At 40.5% G+C, this 20,986-nt stretch overlaps 1 protein-coding gene across 4 annotated transcripts; it reads left to right on the forward strand.

Annotated features, from left to right (window-relative positions):
- Nucleotides 1-695: 695 nt before the first annotated feature.
- Nucleotides 696-20,958, forward strand: LOC133975429 (ceramide transfer protein-like). Of its 4 annotated transcripts, XM_062413367.1 has the most exons (19): nucleotides 696-1,339; nucleotides 2,726-2,860; nucleotides 10,469-10,585; nucleotides 10,702-10,767; nucleotides 12,524-12,631; nucleotides 12,815-12,953; nucleotides 14,142-14,225; nucleotides 14,345-14,502; nucleotides 14,813-14,905; nucleotides 15,000-15,086; nucleotides 15,213-15,305; nucleotides 15,497-15,568; nucleotides 16,484-16,579; nucleotides 16,796-16,928; nucleotides 17,018-17,088; nucleotides 17,188-17,316; nucleotides 17,902-18,031; nucleotides 19,051-19,187; nucleotides 19,300-20,958. In XM_062413367.1, exons 1-18 carry the CDS (start codon nucleotides 1,229-1,231, stop codon nucleotides 19,176-19,178), a joined length of 1,950 nt encoding a protein of 649 aa, XP_062269351.1. In that variant the 5' UTR covers nucleotides 696-1,228; the 3' UTR covers nucleotides 19,179-19,187; nucleotides 19,300-20,958. The 4 variants fall into 4 exon arrangements, with proteins under 4 accessions (XP_062269351.1, XP_062269353.1, XP_062269352.1 ...); XM_062413369.1 differs by lacking the exon at nucleotides 15,497-15,568; XM_062413368.1 differs by lacking the exon at nucleotides 10,702-10,767.
- The last annotated feature ends 28 nt before the right edge of the window (nucleotides 20,959-20,986 follow it).

Below are 20,986 nucleotides of genomic sequence, written 5' to 3' on the forward strand. Positions count from 1 at the left end.
GTTCTCTTCAGTCTTGGTGGTACTCTACTATTTGTTTTACTACTCCAGTCTATTTCAGTACACAGTAAACTATATTTTTTAGTAATGCTTAATCTGTTTTGTTAATCCTCACCGTATTTTGTATAGGACTCCTGAGTCTGTTTAGAAGGGCTTAGTTGGTTGTTCCTCAGTCTGTTTATTGTGTGTTTTATAGTACACAGTGTGTTTTAGTACTCCTCTGTGTGTATTAGTTCTCCACAGTGTGTTAAGTAGTACTGTTAAGTACTACTCAATATGTTTAGTACTTATATATTTCGTATTTATATATTTATCTTGCTCATAGTTCTTATATCATACAATACCTGATAATACTGTACTATTCCATATATATTTCTTACTGCTCATAGTTCTTATATCATACAATACCTGTTAATACTGTACTTCACTGCCTTTTTTTGCACTTCTGGTTAGATGCTAAACTGCATTTCGTTGTATAAGTCATAGATATGGTATAAGTATTTGTACTGTGCAGTTCAATTAAAAAATATCTAATGTGTTTTAATCTTCACAGTATGTTCAGAAGTAGTACTGTATTACTTATCGGTCTATTTTGAGTATTATAAAGAGGGGGCGGGGCCTTGTTCCGAATTAGGAGCGGATTTGGTGACGTCACGCGGGCCAGCGCCCCTACCCACCACACAAATTGGAGCACGCGCTGATCCAGAGCGAAGCGGCAGACGTCAGAGGAGCTCAGACCAAGGAACATGGCGCAGAGTTGGAGAGCTGTCTCTGGGCTACACAGGTAAACAGCCGCTGACACGGAATCTACGTCTCCCTGGAAGTCAGTGACGGATTACCCTGTGACTGCTGACCGCCTGCCCGACATTACTTACCCACATTTCTGCCTTTCCTGCCCCTTGTGGGACCGGACGGACGCGGGAGGGAAGAGGCAGTGGAGCTGAGTTGACAGCGACCGTTCACCCGAATTGTGCGACCAGAGAATGTGTGCCGACCATTTTAGCTAACTGAGGTTAAATTGCGCGGTGTGGGAGCTTGATATCGACCCCCACCGAGCCGGGGCTATTTCCTCCTGCACTCAGCGCTGTTAGCCGGTCGATAGCAACGCAACATGGTTTGGTAAACTGTTGCTCCTGTAACACCAGCTTAGCGAACAGCGTCAGTGCACATTTGACAGTCTCTGCGTCACATGCCTGGTTTGTTTTGACACAAGCGTTAGCCACATAGCATCATGTCTGACAACCAGAGCTGGAACTCCTACGGCTCCGAGGAGGATTTAGAGCCCAAAGAGGAGCCTGCACATCCTGTTGGGAACGGCCGGTTCAGCGGAGTCCTCAGTAAGGTAAGAATCTCTTAGTATGACTCGGTCAATGTCACTGCCAGGTGCTAAAGGGCATTACTGTAGCCTGTCTTAATATCGGGGTGAAATGAGGCAGTCTCACAATGTTATGACCAATCATGGCAGTTCTATTTCGGGGGGAGGGTGTTGCTGGATCGCTTACCCTCCATCAACATTTGCACATTTCTGCCCGGTAGGATTAGATCCCCACTGAAGCGATAGGAAAGCCCCTGTTGTGAAATCGTATGGCGGAGTGTGTAATGCACAGCTAGCCACATTGGCCCACAAAGCCATCGAAACACGTATTGATTAATTTGCTGTGGTCTTGGATGGAGTAGACAGTTCATTCCAGGTTATGCACGCATTAGCCGTGGGCTGCACATCTAATGTTGGTGCAGTGAGTGCGGGCATCTGGGGATCACATTCGGCCGCACAACGCTGTTAGTAATATACCAAGTGGAGCAGGTGTTAGTTTAGCTAAGGGGACTTCCTGCAATTCCCTTTCAGAAAGGTTCCTACTAATCTTGTGGGCGATGAGCTCATTTCAAAGGTTAAATCAGGACTGCTGCTCATCCCTGTGAATATGTCATGTCCACTACAATAACAACATGGACACAACAAATCGTACTGTCCTGGTGTCATATGTACAGTGATGCTGTGAAGAATAATAACGAAAGACATTTGATGATGAGACTAGTATAACCATGCATTTTAATAACAACAGTCTAAGATAGTGTTGACCTGTTTGTTTTTTCCTTTGGTAAACAGACAGTTAAGCCTGTTGCTAGACAAAGTCTTGGTAACCTAGTTTGCCATATGCCTCTGCTCACTTGTGCAATGCTTTATTTTGGTCAAAATGACCACAGTTTAAATTAGTTAAGCTGCTGGCAAGCTAACGTGGTATTAATCTCACTGTGCACTGAGTTTCCCAACAGATTGCATGTTGACCTGCTAACCAAGCATATTGTGAGATTAAGGAGCTCTGCATCCAGAAAAGCTCACCTGTTCAATCATACTAAGCCCTTAACACGTCAAAGGACTTGTGCCCTAAAATCCCACATGTGTCCTAATTCAGATTTCCCTAGAAGTTCAAGCATCTCAAGTAAAACACATGCACTTTCTGTTTTTCTTTGAGTTAATCAGCCAAAATAGAAACCACTCTCCAATTAAAGGTTCACCAATATCATTAAAGATTCACTACTTTGTGTTACATTGTTAAGTCGCAGCTCTGAGGCTGTAATGTATAATATGTTTACTATCTGTAAAAATAGTAATCTTAGTGACTACATCTCAAGGTGGTATTTATTGCAAAAATATCATTGCTTAATGTGAGGTTTTCCTTGTCCCTCACTATACTAAGATGTTAATATAAATGCTTTGCTTTTCCAGTGGACAAACTACATCCATGGCTGGCAGGACCGTTGGGTGGTGCTGAAAAGTAACACACTGAGCTACTACAAGTCCCAAGATGAGACCGAGTATGGCTGTCGAGGTTCCCTCTGCCTTAGTAAAGCTGTTATTACTGTAAGTAGAAATCTTTTGTTCTGTTTACATTTGTGCAACATTGGTGTTTTTTTTAACGTCTTTCAGGAACAAATACTGATGTTTGTGAAAGAGTTCAACATTTGCTAAGAGTGCGGAAACAACACCTTTCTCATTATAGCCACAAAAGAGAACAATCTTCCATTACAACATATAGTGTGCAGCATTGCTTATGAATGGATTGGGGCAAACACACATTATAGCCCTTACACCATGTCAGAGTTTCCATAGTATCTGCCCTCCACACTCCCCCCGCTAACTCATGCTCACTTCACACTAAAACAATAAACCCCAACACTAATCAGACATTTTTGGGACACATACAGTACTTGAGGTTTACTTTGTGTTTGTTTGATTTGTTCAAGAAATTTTGAGGCACCTATTTAAACACAGTGAAAAACAGTCCAACAATGTGTGTGCACACAAATCCCCTGGCGCACACAACACGAGACTTGCATAGCCGGGACATCAGGTTTAAGGTGACCTAAATTATCCGTATTCATGATCGGACACCATTGATTATTAACTGAATACATGCGATTGTCAGTTTGTGTGTGAATAGCAACAGAGACAGCAGAGGCACACACACACACACACACACACACACACATTTGCAGACAGAGACTGCGGCCAGGAGACAAGTTATTCCTGCTGGTTATCAAACAATGCTGTTTTTCAAATCCATTGTTGCAAAATACGCGTAGCCCCATCTAAACAGGAACATAAATATTAATTTAACATGTTATTATAAAGTCCAGCTCTACATGTAAGTAAGGGAAAAAAGCATAGGAGCAGAATCACTTGTTGACCTGCGCTGCGGGGTCTTAATACAGTAAGAGCTACAAGTAGAAGTTTTCCTGTAAGGCTTAGTTACTGCACACGCCTTAGTGAATAGTGAAGAGCATAAAAAGAACACACTCACTATTGATTTTATATTTTTTTATAGCAGCCACCACTGTTAAGAAAAATCCCAGAGAAAGCACTGGCTAGGATTTTTTAGTGTTGAATGTTCCCCTGTAGTGGCACCACCAAAGAGTTTTCTTATCTTATCAGTGTCTTATGATCAAATTATTTTGCTATTCAGAGTTGACATAGCTATGTCTTTATTTCATAATCACTAAAATAAATTGCGGAAGAAAAATAATATATTTACTTATCACTAAAGTTATAATTGTTGGCATCAGCTGAACTCATTTGCCTTGATAGTGTACTGTTTAGCCACTAACAATTGTATTCGACTAACTGATTCTTGGGCAACTACTGTTGTTAGCGATGATAAGAAAGTAGAAGAACGCTGGTAGAAAAATTATACAACCAACTTTGTTTTGTTTTGGCTCTAAGGGTCGGTTCTTGGCAAATACACCACCGTATAAGACTCCCTGAAGGTCCCCTTTGGCCACACTTATTTCCTACATTGTATGCTTTGTTCAAATTGCAACGGCAATGACACACTGTGCTAGGAAATATACATTTCGATTTTTAATATAAAATATATTTTAGTTACTGTGAAATCGCACAGGAACTCAGAGGAACTTTGAGCAGGGACAAAAAAAACAAAATTTTCTGCAGTTTTTCCAGTGCCGAAGTACTACCAAAACAAAGTGTACAAATTAGTTAACATTTCAATAACACAAAGCCAAGATGTTCTAATACTGTAATGCTAGAGCATGTTTTAAAAAATCAGCATGATGGGAACAAGTTTATTACCTCAGGATCATGGGAAGAAATTTAAAGAACAACATCAGCTGTTCCTGCTTCCACCAGTATTTGATCCACCCACTCTCTTCCTCCCTTAGGCCCTCACATAGAGAATTTTGGCATGTGACCCGTAAGATGTGATTCAGATGTTAGGCATCCACCACACGTTTGTTGCCTTAGACTTAACTCTAACATTTCTCAAACTACATCTTCAACTGATAACCCTGTTTTTTTCCGTTAAAAAAAAACAAAAAAAAAACTCCTGATTATGTCACAAGCAATGCTTGAGGGTAACTGGCCTGTCAGCTGACTCTAGTTACAGCATCCTATGTGGTAACACATTATTGGAAACATCATCATATGATTAGTAATGCTGTGTCCCTAGACAGTCCAGCTCCAGACCATTCGGACCTTAGTGACAGCCAACATTTCTTTTAGCAAGCACTCCCACGTTATAAGGCGTACAATAATATGGGGTCTCAAAGATTGAGTAGAACTGCCACACTTAACTACAGTACAGACAAAATGAAAAAAGGACAAAAGGAAAATTTGTCAACAGCACTTAATGCTGGAGGTTCTCACCATTTCACCTTTCATCATGTTTCTGTAGGAATCCAGGTCATTCATTGACTTACGCTCGGTCTATCTCTCTCCAAACAGTAACAAGGGATATGAATTAGTTTGTGTTCCCAGTCAGCGTGGTGCGTGCCTTGCCTTTTAGATGTATTTGTTCAGCTTGATCCATTCCCAGCATATGTAAATATTTACCTCTATGGTACTCTACCACAGTCATTCCTCATTCCAATGGAAATAGGCCTCAGAGGTCTGGACCATAAATAATGAAGATTATAGCGAGAGATGGGGGTCAGCAGACAGTTATTGCCTTTTTAGAACAGAAATGTTTTCTCTTTTTTACCAGTATTTCTCTCTTTGATTTCTGCGTCTCCTCTTTTCATCCCATTGCTTTGAAAGTAACTATCAGACATGCTGTACTTGCACCATGTTATACATTGAATTAACTGGGAATCGCTAATTTCGCTGCCATTGTGTGGAATGTTGCTACAGCCATGTCAAAGTTTCTTACAATACGACTAACCAGGCTAACCTCTTCACAGTTTGTGCAGACATGTGTGCAAACACAATCTCCTCGGTTCAGAGTGTATAATCCATTTTAATTGCACAATGAGTCATTCAGAGGTTTCATTTTAACACTAGAGTTGAGAAACTCCAGACCTGTAAGATAACATTTGATTTCTTCTTTGTAGAGTCATGTTTCAAAAACTGACATTATAATAATATGACTGAACACGGCACCTGCAGCTCATTGCTTGTGGTTCACAATTCTCCTATTTACTATGTTTCTTATGTCTTGTCTGGTGCAGTGAAATTTCAGAAGATTTCAACAGCCTCTTGTTTCTGTGTAAAATAAAACTGGAGCATGTAGGTTTTGCGAAGGGAGTAACCAGGCAGAGCTGCTGGATTAGATTACGTTATTTGATGTGCATTCCATTGTGTCTGCTACCTGTCCGCGTCTCCACGCCAATATAAGTAAGTCATATGTTTCAGCCAGCTTAATTACTAAACTTGATATCACAAACTGAATTGGATATAATTCAGTGTTGAGATCTAAACAGATGATTAGTATTACAGGGACAAGAGATGTTTGTACAGAAGTATACGAACTAAGTTATAAAAGGTTATCCACCAAGGCAAATTGAACATTCCTGTATTAATGTAAACCAGCTCAGTTTGAAAGGCAGCTTTGGCCATGGCTAATGTTAACAATGAATCTCCCTATGTTCTGTACATCCAGTGGCTCAGGCACAGGGTTTAATGTTTTAACTTATATAATTGAACAATTCCTAATTTTAACCTGAACAACTACAGTGTGCTCTGGTTTCAGACTTTATCTGTACCTCCACAGGCTGGTAACCACCATTAGCATTTTAAGATACATGGCAATAAGAACATAAACTGGATCTATAGTAGTTTGGAAGCGGGATTATCATTTAAATTTTAATTTTCAGTGGCACTGGATGTGAGGATTTGGCTCTTTCCTCATCACATCACAGCAAAACCTATTGAGGTAGTTAAAGAGCTAAAGGAAGAGAAAGAAAGATTAGTGATCAAGTATTGCTCAGACAAATAGTTTGGAGTGACATCAGGCTTTGTGGAACTTACAAAGTGTCTCCTGACAGGAAATTAGACTCTTCCTCATACGATGAAACTTCCTCTACGCTCGGGATCAAACAGAGGTTCAAGAATGTGTGTGTGTGTTTCAATGACAGAATGTGGTTCCAGCAGTAACCCCTGTTGATTTAGTTTTCCGTTTCCCTGTCTTTGATTATGACCACTTGGTGCATCAGTGTTTCCACCACCAGTGCAACAGGGATTCTGTGTCTCCAGAAAGATGTTCCTTGCTCCAGACCAGAGTAGTAATGTTCCAAGTACAAGAGACTGTATTCGTCACAATCTCCTCTCCTCAGAGTGTAATTATCAAGTTTAAATGAGCACAAATGAATGATGAAATTCAGTAATGTGTGGCCCAATCCTTGTAGGGTTTCACAATGTTTGCATTGGTTTCAGACCCTTAACCCTTTTTAAGTACTGAAAATCCTAGGCTTATTTAAATGGAACACCCCTCCATTCCTGTCTCAGGATTGTGACTCGAGACACGTACACCAGCTCAAAACAGAGGGCTGGAAGGGGGAGCACAGAATATCTCATTGAGTAGGAAGTTTATGTTGGAAGAGAATAGACACAGATTGAAACTGTTTTGTCATTTAGATATTGGCATTCATCTTAGCTAAACATTTGATCAAAGACTAACACTGATGACAATAGTGTGGGGTATTATCTCAGCTGAGTGACTGGTGGGTCCCACAAAAAGGGAGGCAGTTTGACAGACTTCAGAAATAGTTCTTGGCGGAGGCTCCTAATGGCAATACAGTTTCCTAAATCAACAAAAGACAAACTGCTCTGCTGGGAAATTATATCTATAGCTTCACTACTGGTTGTCTGTGGTGCTATGTTGGTACATACCAACACATTGGGCTCTTTAAGCTTCATATGGACATCACACTTGACCTTAACATCAACGATATCTTTGTTGGACACAGCTATCGGTGCATGATAAAAAGTAACATACTGCATCTATATATATTTTTTGGGCCTTATTTGAGTTATTTATTTTGACCCACTAAAATAATCAAAGTCTTCATCTGTAGTGGGATGCCAATGCTTTTGTGTAGTTTGATCTTAAGTATCCCTCCATCCATTTCTTAGTACTGCTGGTACCGTGCATGGTCACAGGGGGTTGAAAGGCATTTGACCACTGAGCAACAGAAAATCTACAAATTAACTTTGTTTTAGATCATCCAACATTTCGAGTTGTTTTTACACCTTTTATATATCTGCTTGTCTTTCACATAGGATCCAGATGGGTCTTTTTTCAGCCTGTCACGTCGTCTTGTAAAGTGCAAGGCTGCTGAGATGACCTTCCTGTGATAGATTATTTTTACGATAGTCTTGTATCTTTGTGAACTTTTCCAGCCTCGTGTATTTCTCATCCTCAGTATACCCATGACTGCATTGTCCAGCGGTGAACAAGAGGAACTTGCTTTCTCACCTTCCTAGCAACATAATCCCACTTAAGTTCCACACGTCAACTTGCAAGTTGTAGGCAGGATCACCCTGATTATAATTGTATTCCTTTATTATAATATAATAACTTACTTGTTCATTGGGCTGGTGAAGTTGTATTTCAAAACACCAAAGTGTAATCCTGGCCATACAAGGTAGAGTCTAATGATCTTTTGTCTTTCTTATAAATGTTGCATCATGCTTGTGTCCTTCCTTGCTTTTGCTACCTCTTCTTTTAAATGAGCATTGGTACGCTTTAAGTAATGTTGCACATTACTGATGCAGAGCACCTGGTCTTTGCCTCAGCACTGTCCAGGGTTCAGGCAACATGGCCAAGTAACACTCCTGCAATGAAACCTCTTTAAAGACCCCATAGTGGGCAATTTCTAGCTCTGCCAACTCATTAAGTTCTACAATCTTCTGCAATGATTTAGGCTCCGACTGTTATGGGCGCTTGCATTCACTCTGCAATCATAAATTGCAAGCTAGCAATTGGTAATGATCATATGTGACTTTTTATTCCAGCTTGCTCTGGTGGATTGAACTTGTAAATTGTGTTAACCTTGTACGGATTAAATCGAATTGGTGAATGATCAATACAGTGTAATTATAAACTTAACCTTACAATACCTAATTAATTAAATAACCCTCCAAAATCCATAAGGGGCTTAATTAAATCAACACTTGAGTTGTTATCAGCATTCACAAATGTTTCCTCAGTGAAAGCTGTTGTGGCAACACTGCTGATTGTTTGCTTCCATAGTAAATGAGTGCACATACTGTGGATTACAGGCAAATTTACACAGAGACCCCAGATTGGTTTTTGTCACTTCACAGTGACATCATGATGTTCAGCAAAAAGAGACTTCGACCTTAAGTCTTGTTCCTAGACTGGTTGGCAGAGGCAAACAACAACAATGCAGTAATTGTAGTTATTGTCGTGCTTACACTTAAACTGCTGCTCATTCATGCTATTGCAGTTCTAGGTCTCTCTAGCTGTGTCCTCGACCACGCCTGAGCAAGGCAGACCTTCTTCTATAGACTATTGTGTCCTTTCAATTCGATTAGACCTTGAGCGTGATTTAGCATTAGGACTTACTGCAGAGGTGTCCTTTCAGAGGGCCTGATGCAGTTGGTAAACAGTACACTACACAGGTAAATACCATTCTTTCAACCTCTCCCAGCACACACATCAACACATACACACTCCTTGGTTGCTGACCGTGACAGCATAGCACTTTTACAGCGCTGACAGTACACTGGAGGGCTATTAGGAATATACTCCATCCTGCAAGTTGCCTTAAAAGGCCAGTTCCTATGTGCAAGTGTCTGAAGGAGCTGCTGTGCCTCTGGTTCATCTTTGGCTCCTATCTTTATGAGATAGGCCTATGTTAAAGATATTTTATTCACATTATTGTGATTGTGGCAGACTGCCATATTTCCAGCTGTTAAAATTAACTCAAGAGCAGATTGTCTCTCTGCATGTAACCAAGAAGCGAAATAAGCAGTTTGTCTTTTCTGGATGATTCCAGTAGCTATTAACATGGCATCCTCTTTCATATGCCTCTCTCTGTACTTCCTGAGCAGGAGAGAGCAAGGCTTTTCCTCTTGCTTTTCCTATTTGACTGGAAAAACAGTGCCAAAGTGGTAAATAGTCTGTATTTATTATGTATCCTGATGACCATGCAAAGCGCTTCACACTTCACAGTGCATGGACGTGCAGCACTTTCTCATCACACATCAATCATTTCTGTCAGGGGGCCATTTGGGGTTCAGTATCTTGCCAAAGGACTCAACTAACAGCTGAACCTCTATTAGTTGATGACTCGCTCTACCTCATGAGCCACAGCCCCTATCATATCACAATGTTTTTAACACATTATCAAAATCTGAATTTCACCCACAATTTGATAAGTCCTATCGAAAATATCCATTGGCAGCAGCTACTCATCCGCCATGCATCTTACGTTGATATTGTTTTTCAAATTTGCTTTGTAACATAATTTGGCCAATTAGCTCAGCCATCTTGTAGGTGAGAATCCTGTCGTGTTGTGAATGTAGCAGGATCCATGCTATTAGAGGAGACATAGTATTAGTTGGACCTAAGATGTTGTCAGATAATATATAATAGAAGCCTCCAATATCTGAGCCTCTCTCAGCTTCTGTTATAATGACTGATACTGACCCTAACAGTATATTTTCAATACAGACTAACTTACCTAACTTTTCATCTGTACTTCCTGTTTTTAGCCTCATGAGTTTGATGAGTGCCGGTTGGACATCAGTGTGAACGACAGTGTGTGGTACCTGAGAGCACAAGACCCAGAGCACAGATACCAGTGGATTGACGCCATTGAGCTGCACAGGGTAAGTCATGCACATTCTATCACAGCAGACAATGAAGTGGTCATATCAAAATACACAAAATCGTTGTCACATTCGAAGCAAATTAGAATCATCATTGATGTGTGTCTTTCTGGTAGAGTATCACAGAGAGAACATCAGACAGGGGAGAAGTCCAGGGAACAATAATCATCCCTCCACTACTGGTGCGTTTGTCGACAAGTTTTTAGGAATTCAGGACTTTTTAATTTCCCGTGCAGTGCACTGTAGTGGCACGTGTGTTTGTATGGGTTTGTTTGTATGCTCGGTGCATCATCCACATAAATCTAGTCCATAGAAGAAGAGCATAGGCCGATAAGCTACATCATTAAAACTGGTGACTGGATTTGAATGTTGTTGCTGATCGGTGCAGTTGTGAGCTTTCAGCCACTACACCTGCAGTCTATCTGCCAAAACACTTGCTGCTCACACATGGGCCTTCGTGTGGGGAAACCCCCCCACCCCCCCATGCACACACGCCTCTTTTCCCTCTAACCCGCTCATTTCAGCACCAGGAAGACATCATGACTCAGAGCAGGAGGGGTGTCCGCCTCATGCACATGCATGCACACCCAGCCGTCATCCCACCCACAATGAGTCACTGCTGAAAACTCTCTAACTTAGCGGGAACTGCTTCTCTCTTTCCTAACTCACATTACTCACACTCAGCAGCCCAATGTCTCCAAGGAGACACAACACACCCCAGCCAACACTGAAGTCTTCCCAGGGTTTGAGAGAGTGAAACAGCAACACATGAAAACAACAACAGTTTCTAGGAGACAGTTGCAAAATTAAACTTGTACAATATGTTCTTATAGTGTCTGGTCATCTTTTATTCTAAACTGTTTAAATTTGTTTACATAATATGTCACATTTAAAAAAGGATGTCCTGTTCAGGGCAGTTTTGTCATCAGCACCAGGCTTCGTTTCCTTTATTGTCTGTAGTGTGTGTTCATTGAGTCTTTAATCTCCACTCACACCTACATTACATAACAGTTGCACAGCATCGCCAGGCTATATGCAGCTTAAGAACAAGTCTGTGTGTGTGGCCATATATTAAACAGTCGTTGAAGAGAGGCCCAGCAGCTGATAAATGTTACTTTACTGCTGCTTTATTTAATATTTTTACATTTTAATCAATAATCAAGCAGCAACAAAGCCTCTGCTTGTTTGGATTTATTTTTTATTTTTATTTTGTTCTGTCATCAAATAGATTAAGCCACCTGGTTTAGATGTGCAATTTAGAAGTGCAATCTGAGCTGATGAAGTCAGTCGGGTAGCAACATGACTGAAATCAACCGTGACTGAAATCCATGAGAGGCAGAGTTACTTCTGTCCGTTGACCGATAGTAACCCTGAGCTCTTGCCATTGCCAGTCACGTGCATGTATACTGCCCTCCTGTGGTTGAACGCAGAAGTGTGTCTTAAAGGGAATACACCCCTGTTTCTCTTCTCCACCAGTCCCTGTAGCTGCTCTGTTGCTGGTGTGACCAAGCGTCTATTCTGAGAGGCCGGGCTGCTCGAGTATAGGAGAGGGGAAACAGTCAAGTTTAGAGGAAGAATATGATTCATTTCAACGTAAAGATTATTATTACTACGAAGGTTTTGTAAAACTTTGTAAAATGGAGTTTCAACTGTTCCAAATACAGTATTTAGATGTTAAATAAATCTAAATGGAAGTAGTTGAAGATCTTTCTTATAATTATGTGCTAGTTAGACTAAAAGTGCCAGGTGGGAACACAAATTAACATTTCCAACTGAGAGTACTTGGATCAGTTTAACTCGCCTGAAAAACAAACTCAGTTACGTCTCATTCGTCACTGGTTTCATACACCAAAGAATGTGGCTGTGTATTTTTTTAGTTTGGTATTTTAGTTAGTAATCCTTTGTTGTTATGACACCTGCCCTGTCTGTTTTCTACAGGTCGACTGTGGTTATGGCTCAGAGTCCAGTCTGCGGAGACGTGGCTCCATGTTGTCTCTCACGTCAGCCACCAGCGGCTTCTCTGCCACCTCCACATCCTCCTTCAAGGTGGGTTTTCCGGCTAATGTTTACTGTAGCTGAAGAAAGAACTGCTTTCAGATAACTTTTGCACACATGAGGGGTGCAAGCAGTTCATTTTGTCATCATATTGTTGGCAGTGGAATTGTTGCATAGTGGTCTATTGGCAATATAAACACAAGCCTAACCACTCTGTTGCTTTACTGTCTTCAGAAGGGTCACAGCCTGAAAGAGAAGCTGGCAGAGATGGAGACCTTCAGAGATATTTTGTGCAGGCAGGTGGACACGCTTCAGAAATACTTTGACAGCTGTTCAGATGCCGAGTCCAAGGATGAGCTGCAGAGGGACAAAAGTAAGAGCCACAGACACCAACACTCCTATTTAACATTTTGTCGCTCACTCATATGGGTTTAGGAATGGAATTTGGACAAGAACCTAAAAAGATTTCCTTCCACAAGCAGAATCTGGGTTATTTTATTTAGTCATTTGTCAAGCAACAATATCTTTTCATTGGTTTTCGAATATAAGCATTTGTCACATATATTTTTCGCATTTGTCACATGTAAGCTGAAAATCTTGTTTTACAATTTGAGCATTAACCGCAAGCATTTTCCAATACCTTGTGTTTTTTTTTTTACAAGAGTATGTTTATTTTTATAGTTGTAAATCACAACATATATTATTTAAAGGCACGTTAAAGAGGTAGGTCAAGCCTTAACAAGACAATATTCTAGAGAGAAATCCATCGGCTCTCATTATGAGCAAGCACTTGGTGACAGTGGAAAGAAAACCCCTTTATACCTCCTCCCACAGAACTGGACTCAGGGTGAGTGGCTGTGTGCCTCGAGTTTCAGAGAAATGGGGTGGGGGAGCGAGCATCCAGGATATGACCAATCGATAATGCAGCTTTGTCTTGGGTTTTTTTGCTTAAATGAAGTTGATGTTAGGTTAAGGGTCAACTAAATGAATTGTGTTAGTGAAAGGCTGTGTCCTCACATTTATAGAACGAGTGTGTGTTACGTAACTGGTACTGCAGCAATGTATATGTATAGATAATCTTGAGTTTACTTGTACTTAGATTAAGAAAATATAAGTGGTTTGTAAGAAACATGTAGTGAGTGTTGTGAAGAATGTGATGTTGTGTATGTCTTGTGACTCAGAAAGTAGTTCTTCCAGTAGCCCCCTCACTCTTACCCTGTCTTGGTCGGCTGCACATTTGCTCATTGCAGCCTGTGCAAGGCGTCTGTAGATGGCCATGAAGAATGAAGCCCTGCTTTTGTGCTGCTCGCCCCCTTCTTACTCTCTCACCCTCTCTCTATTCTGAAGATGAAACCAGACCATTGTCACATTGTCCAGCACAGCAGAGTCTGGTGCTGTGCTGTGGTTTGAGTTGTTGAATGGGCCACAATGTGCTACCTTGTCCGTGAACCTTGGATTACTTTCAGGAGGGTCCCACAAGAAAAGGCTTGTGTGTAGCAACCACCTGTTTGATGCTTTTACTATTTGCCTCCCCTCTCTGAGACTCGTTTTCTTTTTTCAGTCGTGGAGGATGATGAAGATGATTTTCCCAACACCCGCACAGATGGAGAGTTTGTGCACAACAACAATGGCAGCAAAGAAAAATGTGAGTAGTGCGGCTGCAGCCCCAGAAAACTAGTTATTTCCCTCTCTAACCTGAAACATTCGTGACTACTCCATATCAGCAATCAAAGTTATGGATGATGATGTTCTTCTTCTGTGCAGTGTTCCAGTCTTTGAGTCCCAAGGGAATCAATGGCATAGACTTCAAGGGGGAAGCCATCACATTCAAGGCCACCACAGCCGGGATCCTGGCCACTCTGTCCCACTGCATCGACCTGATGGTGAAGAGAGAGGACAGCTGGCAAAAGAGAGTGGATAAGGTGTGTAACATCCGGATCACTGCAGCGTCCAGATGGCCATGTTTCATCCATAATTTCTTTATTTAAATTTTAATGAGAGACGTCTTTTCGAGATACATGACCTGTATTACATACATACATACATACATACATACATACATACATACTTGCATACTTTAAAAAGATCAGTAGATATATAATTGGTGCCGTAACATTTTGTCTACAGTGGAGAAAAGGATTTATGCTGAGTCAGCACACTGTACGTGCTGTATCTGAATAAATTCCTTTTCACCGCTGTGTCTGTAAATTGATTTTATATGTTTGTTTGTAGGAGATGGAGAAGAGGCGAAGAATAGAGGAGAGCTTCAAATCAGCCCTCAAGGAATTGAAGAAAAAGTCTCACTTTGGAGGTCCCGATTATGAGGTGAAGTAAATATGACATTTATCCATGATGCATCGTGATTAGAGGTTAGTGTACGAATCTTAGAAGTAACATCCTCTCTCCATTTCATTTACAGGAGGGTCCAAACAGCCTCATTAATGAGGATGAGTTCTTTGATGCAGTTGAGGCCGCTCTTGACAGACAAGACAAAATTGAGGAGCAGGTGAATATAAGATCAGAAATTGTTTAATTACAGAATGTGAACTGTGACTTACTGAAAAGCAAATGTGAACTTAAGTATTTTTTTGTGTCCAACATGATGCAACTACCCATGTTTGTGTGTTTGTAGTGCCAGACTGAAAAGACAAGGATACAGAGATCCAGCCCTGTTCCCCTTTTAGACGTCTACTCCAGCACTGGTTCACACAGATTCTCTGATAAGGTTGTTAAATTCTTCACACACTTGAACTACACAAGCTACTCTCATCCGCTGCATTTCCTCAACTTCCTTATTTTCCCTTATTTCACACATTTTGTTTTTTTATGTGTCACATCACATTTGTGTAACTCTGTCTCTTCCCTCCTTTTTTTTTTTTTTTGTCCATCATCCCCTCGGGTTTAATTTCCCTGTAGCCTCATAGTCAGCCCCCCCCTACTTTGATAGTCAGGGCCGCTCCTCAGGATGTCCACAGATTCAGTGCTGAGGTAACCTCCTCTATGTTTCCCCTGCATAAACTAAACCGGATGTTAGCATGAATCTGCAAGAAGAGCTCATGCTTATTTAATAATATGCCGTGTAACCCTCTACCTTGCTGTAGCAGCATCAAGCATGAACTCCTGTGTGTGGAAGAATAGTTTTTTATCTGTATAGTCAATGTGCCACCAACTCTGCTGTGTTGCATATATGTTTAAATGTAGGCCTGTCTGAAAAATCAAGGCTTTTTTAGTCAAATCAGTTTTTTTTGTCATAGTCCAAAAAAGTACAATGTCTTCACTGGTTTTCATCAGGACCATTTTTGTTTCACTTCATTTTTGTATTTTCCTGAGGATCATCACAATCTTTGATATGTGACATGGTTAACTCAGTCACTGATAGTACGTTAATATCCACCTCCACTGCCCTTGATAATGTTACGTCAACGATAGCTTGCCTGTTTGTACCTGTTGGCGTGCTAGCCTGCATGTTTGTAGTTTGTCCCAGCTGTTTTACTGTGGCTCTTAGTTAAAGAAGGATTGTGGTTTTGGGACAGGATTGTAGAATAATGTTACTGGGATGAATAAAGTAACAGAGACATGATTTTTGCCAATAAATTACCCTTTTTTTTGGTGCCACAGGTCAAACAGACTGCTGTAGAGATGTTTTTAGAGGATATTTTTAATTCATAGTCACAGTTTATGAACAAAGGTTGAATCTTTGGTTGAACACATGTTTTTACATAATTTATTAATCAAACAACATTCTTGATTCATAAACATTTAAGTGCAGCTATTAAGGCAGTGTGTTTGTCTGGTCCTCACCATTCACTCCATAATGTCATGTTGATCTCTGAGGACCTTTTTCCAATTGTCATTACACAATCAATATCACCTCCTTCTTATGTCTCTGGGCTGCCATTACAGGTGGAGGAGATGGTGCAGAGTCACATGACCTACTCCCTGCAGGATGTTGGTGGAGAGGCCAACTGGCAGCTGGTTGTGGAAGAGGGAGAAATGAAGGTAAGATGTTAATATTTATATCAGATTTCTGAAATAGCTGATGTTGAAATGTGTCTTTGATACTATCTCCTACTCATACAGTCAATGATGAGTTCTGAAAATACATTTACTTGTATAGCAAATGTATAGTTGGACCAAAGCCTGCTAGATTTATAAACGGAATCCTTCATAAGAAAAAGTGGTTATGTATTGTTTTTTCTTAAAATGTGTGTGCAGGTGTACAGGAGAGAGGTGGAAGAAAATGGGATCGTTCTGGACCCCCTGAAGGCCACTCACTCGGTAAAGGGGGTGACTGGTCATGAGCTCTGCCACTACTTTTGGGACACCTCCTATCGCAACGACTGGGAGAGTAAGTCTTTTCTAAATATGTTTTAGTCAAGAGCCAATTTACTGGTCAGACATAATTCAGACTCTTCACGTTCTCTTGTCTTCCTTCAGCCACGATTGAAAACTTCAATGTTGTGGAGACGTTGTCGGAAAACGCAGCAATTGTCTATCAAACGCACAAGGTAAGAGCCACCAGATCACTGCGCTCAACAGTGGAATGGATCGGCTTGTTATGATCACGTTTTGTCTAGGACCTCTGTAATCTGAATGATCTGTTCCAGCGGGTGTGGCCTGCGTCTCAGAGGGACGTTCTGTACCTGTCCGCCATGAGAAAGATATTAGCCAACAACGAGAACGACCCCGACACCTGGCTGGTCTGCAACTTCTCTGTGGATCATGACGATGCTCAGGTGAGACATCAGGTTCCCTCAGATCCACTTCGATTATTGACACCCAAGCCTCTCTTTGTTCATTTAGTAAAATTAATTAGCTTTACATTTTTGGCTGATGCTTGCTTCTTCTTCAAACCCTTACTTGACCTTGCACCTGCCCTAGAGTCAGTTCATAATGCAGAAAGACACTAGAGTCATACTGCAAACTTGGGGTCAGTTTTCTGACTGAGAAGACTGAGTCAAACAACTACTGGAATAGTTTACTTAAGAAACCTAACATAACCTCTTAATCTTAATCTTAATCTTAAAAAGAAATTTAATCTTTGGCTTAAAGCAAACTAAACTAATTGTATCAGGGGTTATTTACTTGTTTTATGGTGTGCAAAATGCACATAAATTACCCATAGATATTTGTTATTATAGAAGACATCATTTTATTTCAGGTCGTCATGTGAGAACCGGTTATTGAAGTGAATATAAGCTTATACAGCTAACTCTGGCTCATTTGCAGGATTATTGTCTGTTAATTAACAAGCTCCGTCCCTATCAAATAAATAATACCAATATAATGTTATTAATTCTCTGTCTTGTCACTTTCCAAAGCCGACCAACAAGTGTGTCCGCGCCAAAATCAACATCGCCTTGATCTGTCAGACCCTGGTCAGTCCACCAGAGGGAGATAAAGAGATCAGCAGAGACAACATCCTGTGCAAAATCACATACTTCGCTAATGGTGAGTGGGTCTGTGCTTTGGGCTGTTGTGAACTTATGAACAGAATGAAGTCTAAGGTATTAAAATTTGCAAATGTAATTTACAAAAGTAAATAGAAAATATTTTATTCTGCCTGTTTTAGGTTGTCTTTTATTTAGGAAATCTTTCTCTATTTTTTTTCTCACCTACAAACTGTGATATTGTGAATTTAATTGTTTTATAATTTAGTGTGGAGCTTCTGTATCAAACTTGTATCAAATACTGTCACCTATATAAGCTATTAGCTACTAGCTATAGCACTAGGGAAGTTCGGTTCCTCATGATGAGCAAAGTGTTAACGTAGCAAAAACTTGATTTTCTATAATTTAGTTAACAATTATAATTGTTTAATCATTGCTTCTTTTTTCTGCCACCTCTGCAGGTTCAGGTTGTGTTATTGTAATTAATGCTATCAGCAGGGATTTTTGTTTTACTGCTTGGAAGTCCTGAAGAGCTGTATTATAATGATGATGATGAATAAGTTTAGGCCATTTCCTCCCCACTGGTTCTCCATCATACTTTCATACTTTTAGTATTAATCATGTATTCTTTGTGATATCAAAGAGTATAAAACTTAGTGAACGCTGCTTTATCCCTGATGATTGAATGGGCCTTAAATTTTCTATTATAAGATATGAAGAAAAATAATGAATCAGCAGCTCTGCCAGTTTCCACTACAACCACCGCTGCTGTTGGAGGAGAATATTAGTCATTTCTAAGAGGAGGAAATATGCCGTCAGTGTGTTTGCATAAAAACATGCATGCCTAGTAAATTAGGGAAATACACCATCGCTTATTGACACATTTCCTTCCCTGGGGTGTTTGGTTTGTGCTTCACTCACGGCTTAGGTTTCACTTTGTGCTCAGAAAGGCAAATGTGTCTAACCCAGAGGGTTGAGGGAACATGTATTTTCAAAGCAGCTCGAACTAGTTAAGATGTGAACAAATGTGCTGACTAGTGCAGTAAAATGTATATTGTGTGTGTTTGTGTGTCCGTGCAGTAAATCCAGGAGGCTGGGCTCCTGCCTCCGTGCTCAGAGCCGTGGCTAAGAGAGAGTACCCCAAGTTCCTCAAGCGCTTCACCTCCTACGTCCAGGAGAAAACATCCAGCAAACCCATCTTATTCTGAAGCTCACAGGTAAAAGCCACTGCTACAGTTTACTTTTCAGATCGTATGAATTCACATGTCACCTCTGAATATTATTCAGTTACCTGCAACCTGATAATATTCAGGATTTCCATCTCTCCAGAAACATGAGGACAGGACTCCCCTTGATTCCCTGCTGCGATGAAGACACAAGTTCCCCTTGGGGATTTTTTTCCTCCTCATATGTTGTTACTACAAGTCAGTTCCAGTAGGGGGTGTGTGTAATAACTGCATCCTCTGGCTGCATTCAAAAATTTGTGAGAAAACCCTGTACCCCTGAGACAGTTATACAGAAAAAAAAAAAAAGTGCTTAATATTTGTTTTTATTCCTCTTCATGTAGTTAAATTGATTAAAAGATTAAACTGCAGCTTTTCAGAAGGCATGAGAAAGTGGTTTCAGCAGACACCACACCGCATCACGTTTCCTGGTCCTGTAGAGAACTGACTGGCAGAGCAGCCACAAAGTCAGTCTGCATCTCTGACAACTATATTAATATATCAATGTACGTATGTTCAATAAGAAGCTTGTAAAAAGGAAATTGTAGATCTTTACTAGCAAACTGTAATATTTAGTTCATATTATGCTTGTTTTTGCTGAAGTCATTTCCCAGCATTCTTGGTAAGCTGCTAACTTTATCGAGTTAGAACATGATTGATTTCTTCTCTGTGTTGAGTCCAGAGGGCTGTCATGAACCCATGACCCCTATGAAGTAAGACTTGAACTTTTTTGACTCCGTCTCTCTCATGAAAATCACCTCACGTCGGTGCTGATGGAGAGATGAGCCGAAGTGTTTCTATTTATTTAAATGCACAAAAGAGAGTTTGTCTACATCGTTAGCCCGGCTTTATTTCTGTGTCATTGTTGATAAGTTCCAGTTTCGTAGCATATCCTTGTATTTTGAATGTTAAATGAAATGTAAATAGCGTCACTAACATTTTCAGCGGTCCTCCAAGCGTTTTTATGAGAGTCGAGCCCAAATGCCTTAGTGTTACAGGAAGATGTAGCTTCAGTTGGATGTCAGGGTGCAGTTAGTGCACCCGGTAAATCACTAGTGAAGTGCCTCATGGCTTATTTTCCTACATTATTGTCCTTCTCCAACTGGAGACTATTTCAAATGTGTCCTGCGAGTCATTTGCCGAGACCTAGCAGGATGTTTTAGGTCTAGTATCAGAAAAGCAGCATTTCAGTTCATATTTTAGCTATTTCTTACATGTGGTCAGGTTGGGTCGATGTGTCACGTATTTTCTGTCCAAGACTGTTGATGCACGTGCAAAACTAAAAAGTCCAAAGTACCTGAGTTGATTTTTAGAGGAACTTCTTCCATGAGGACTTTTGGTTTTAAGTAATTATCGCTTGCCCTTATTTACCAGACTTTTCAAAGTAAAACTTTCTCAGCTCTTGTATCATTTCCAAACCTGTGGACATCCAATGTCTTGGGTCATATCATTGATGTTATTTGCAGCCGTGTTTAGCAGTCAGTCTTTAGAGCTTGTGGCTGACTGATATGGGTGAGAGAACAAGTGAAGCCAGATGATACTCAGCCTTTCAGCTGAGTGGGAAGACGCCACACTGAAGCTCTCTCACCTGAAGCCAGACATTTCTAAAACAAGTTTAGTTCTTCACAGGTTGAATGTGATTAGAGAAACATTTTTGTAAATGATTTGTTCATACTAATGCTGTGGGATCAACTTACAAAATGTACTGTGACAACATGGCACTTGTGCCCTGTTTTAAAAGTGAAATAAATAAGTTTATCCTTCAGTTTGGAACCATTTGTTGTTGTTGATGA

The sequence above is a fragment of the Platichthys flesus genome, chromosome 19, assembly GCF_949316205.1.
Source record: "Platichthys flesus chromosome 19, fPlaFle2.1, whole genome shotgun sequence".
Classification (NCBI taxonomy): Eukaryota; Metazoa; Chordata; class Actinopteri; order Pleuronectiformes; family Pleuronectidae; genus Platichthys; species Platichthys flesus.

Excerpts from the sequence above, each read along its gene's own strand:
- LOC133975429 (XM_062413367.1), top strand. The coding sequence starts at position 1,229 with ATGTCTGACAACCAGAGCTGGAACTCCTACGGCTCCGAGGAGGATTTA. Across the intron at positions 14,226-14,344 it reads CAATGGCAGCAAAGAAAAAT|TGTTCCAGTCTTTGAGTCCC; the intron begins GTGAGTAGTGCG and ends TCTTCTGTGCAG. Across the intron at positions 17,089-17,187 it reads TTGTCTATCAAACGCACAAG|CGGGTGTGGCCTGCGTCTCA; the intron begins GTAAGAGCCACC and ends GATCTGTTCCAG.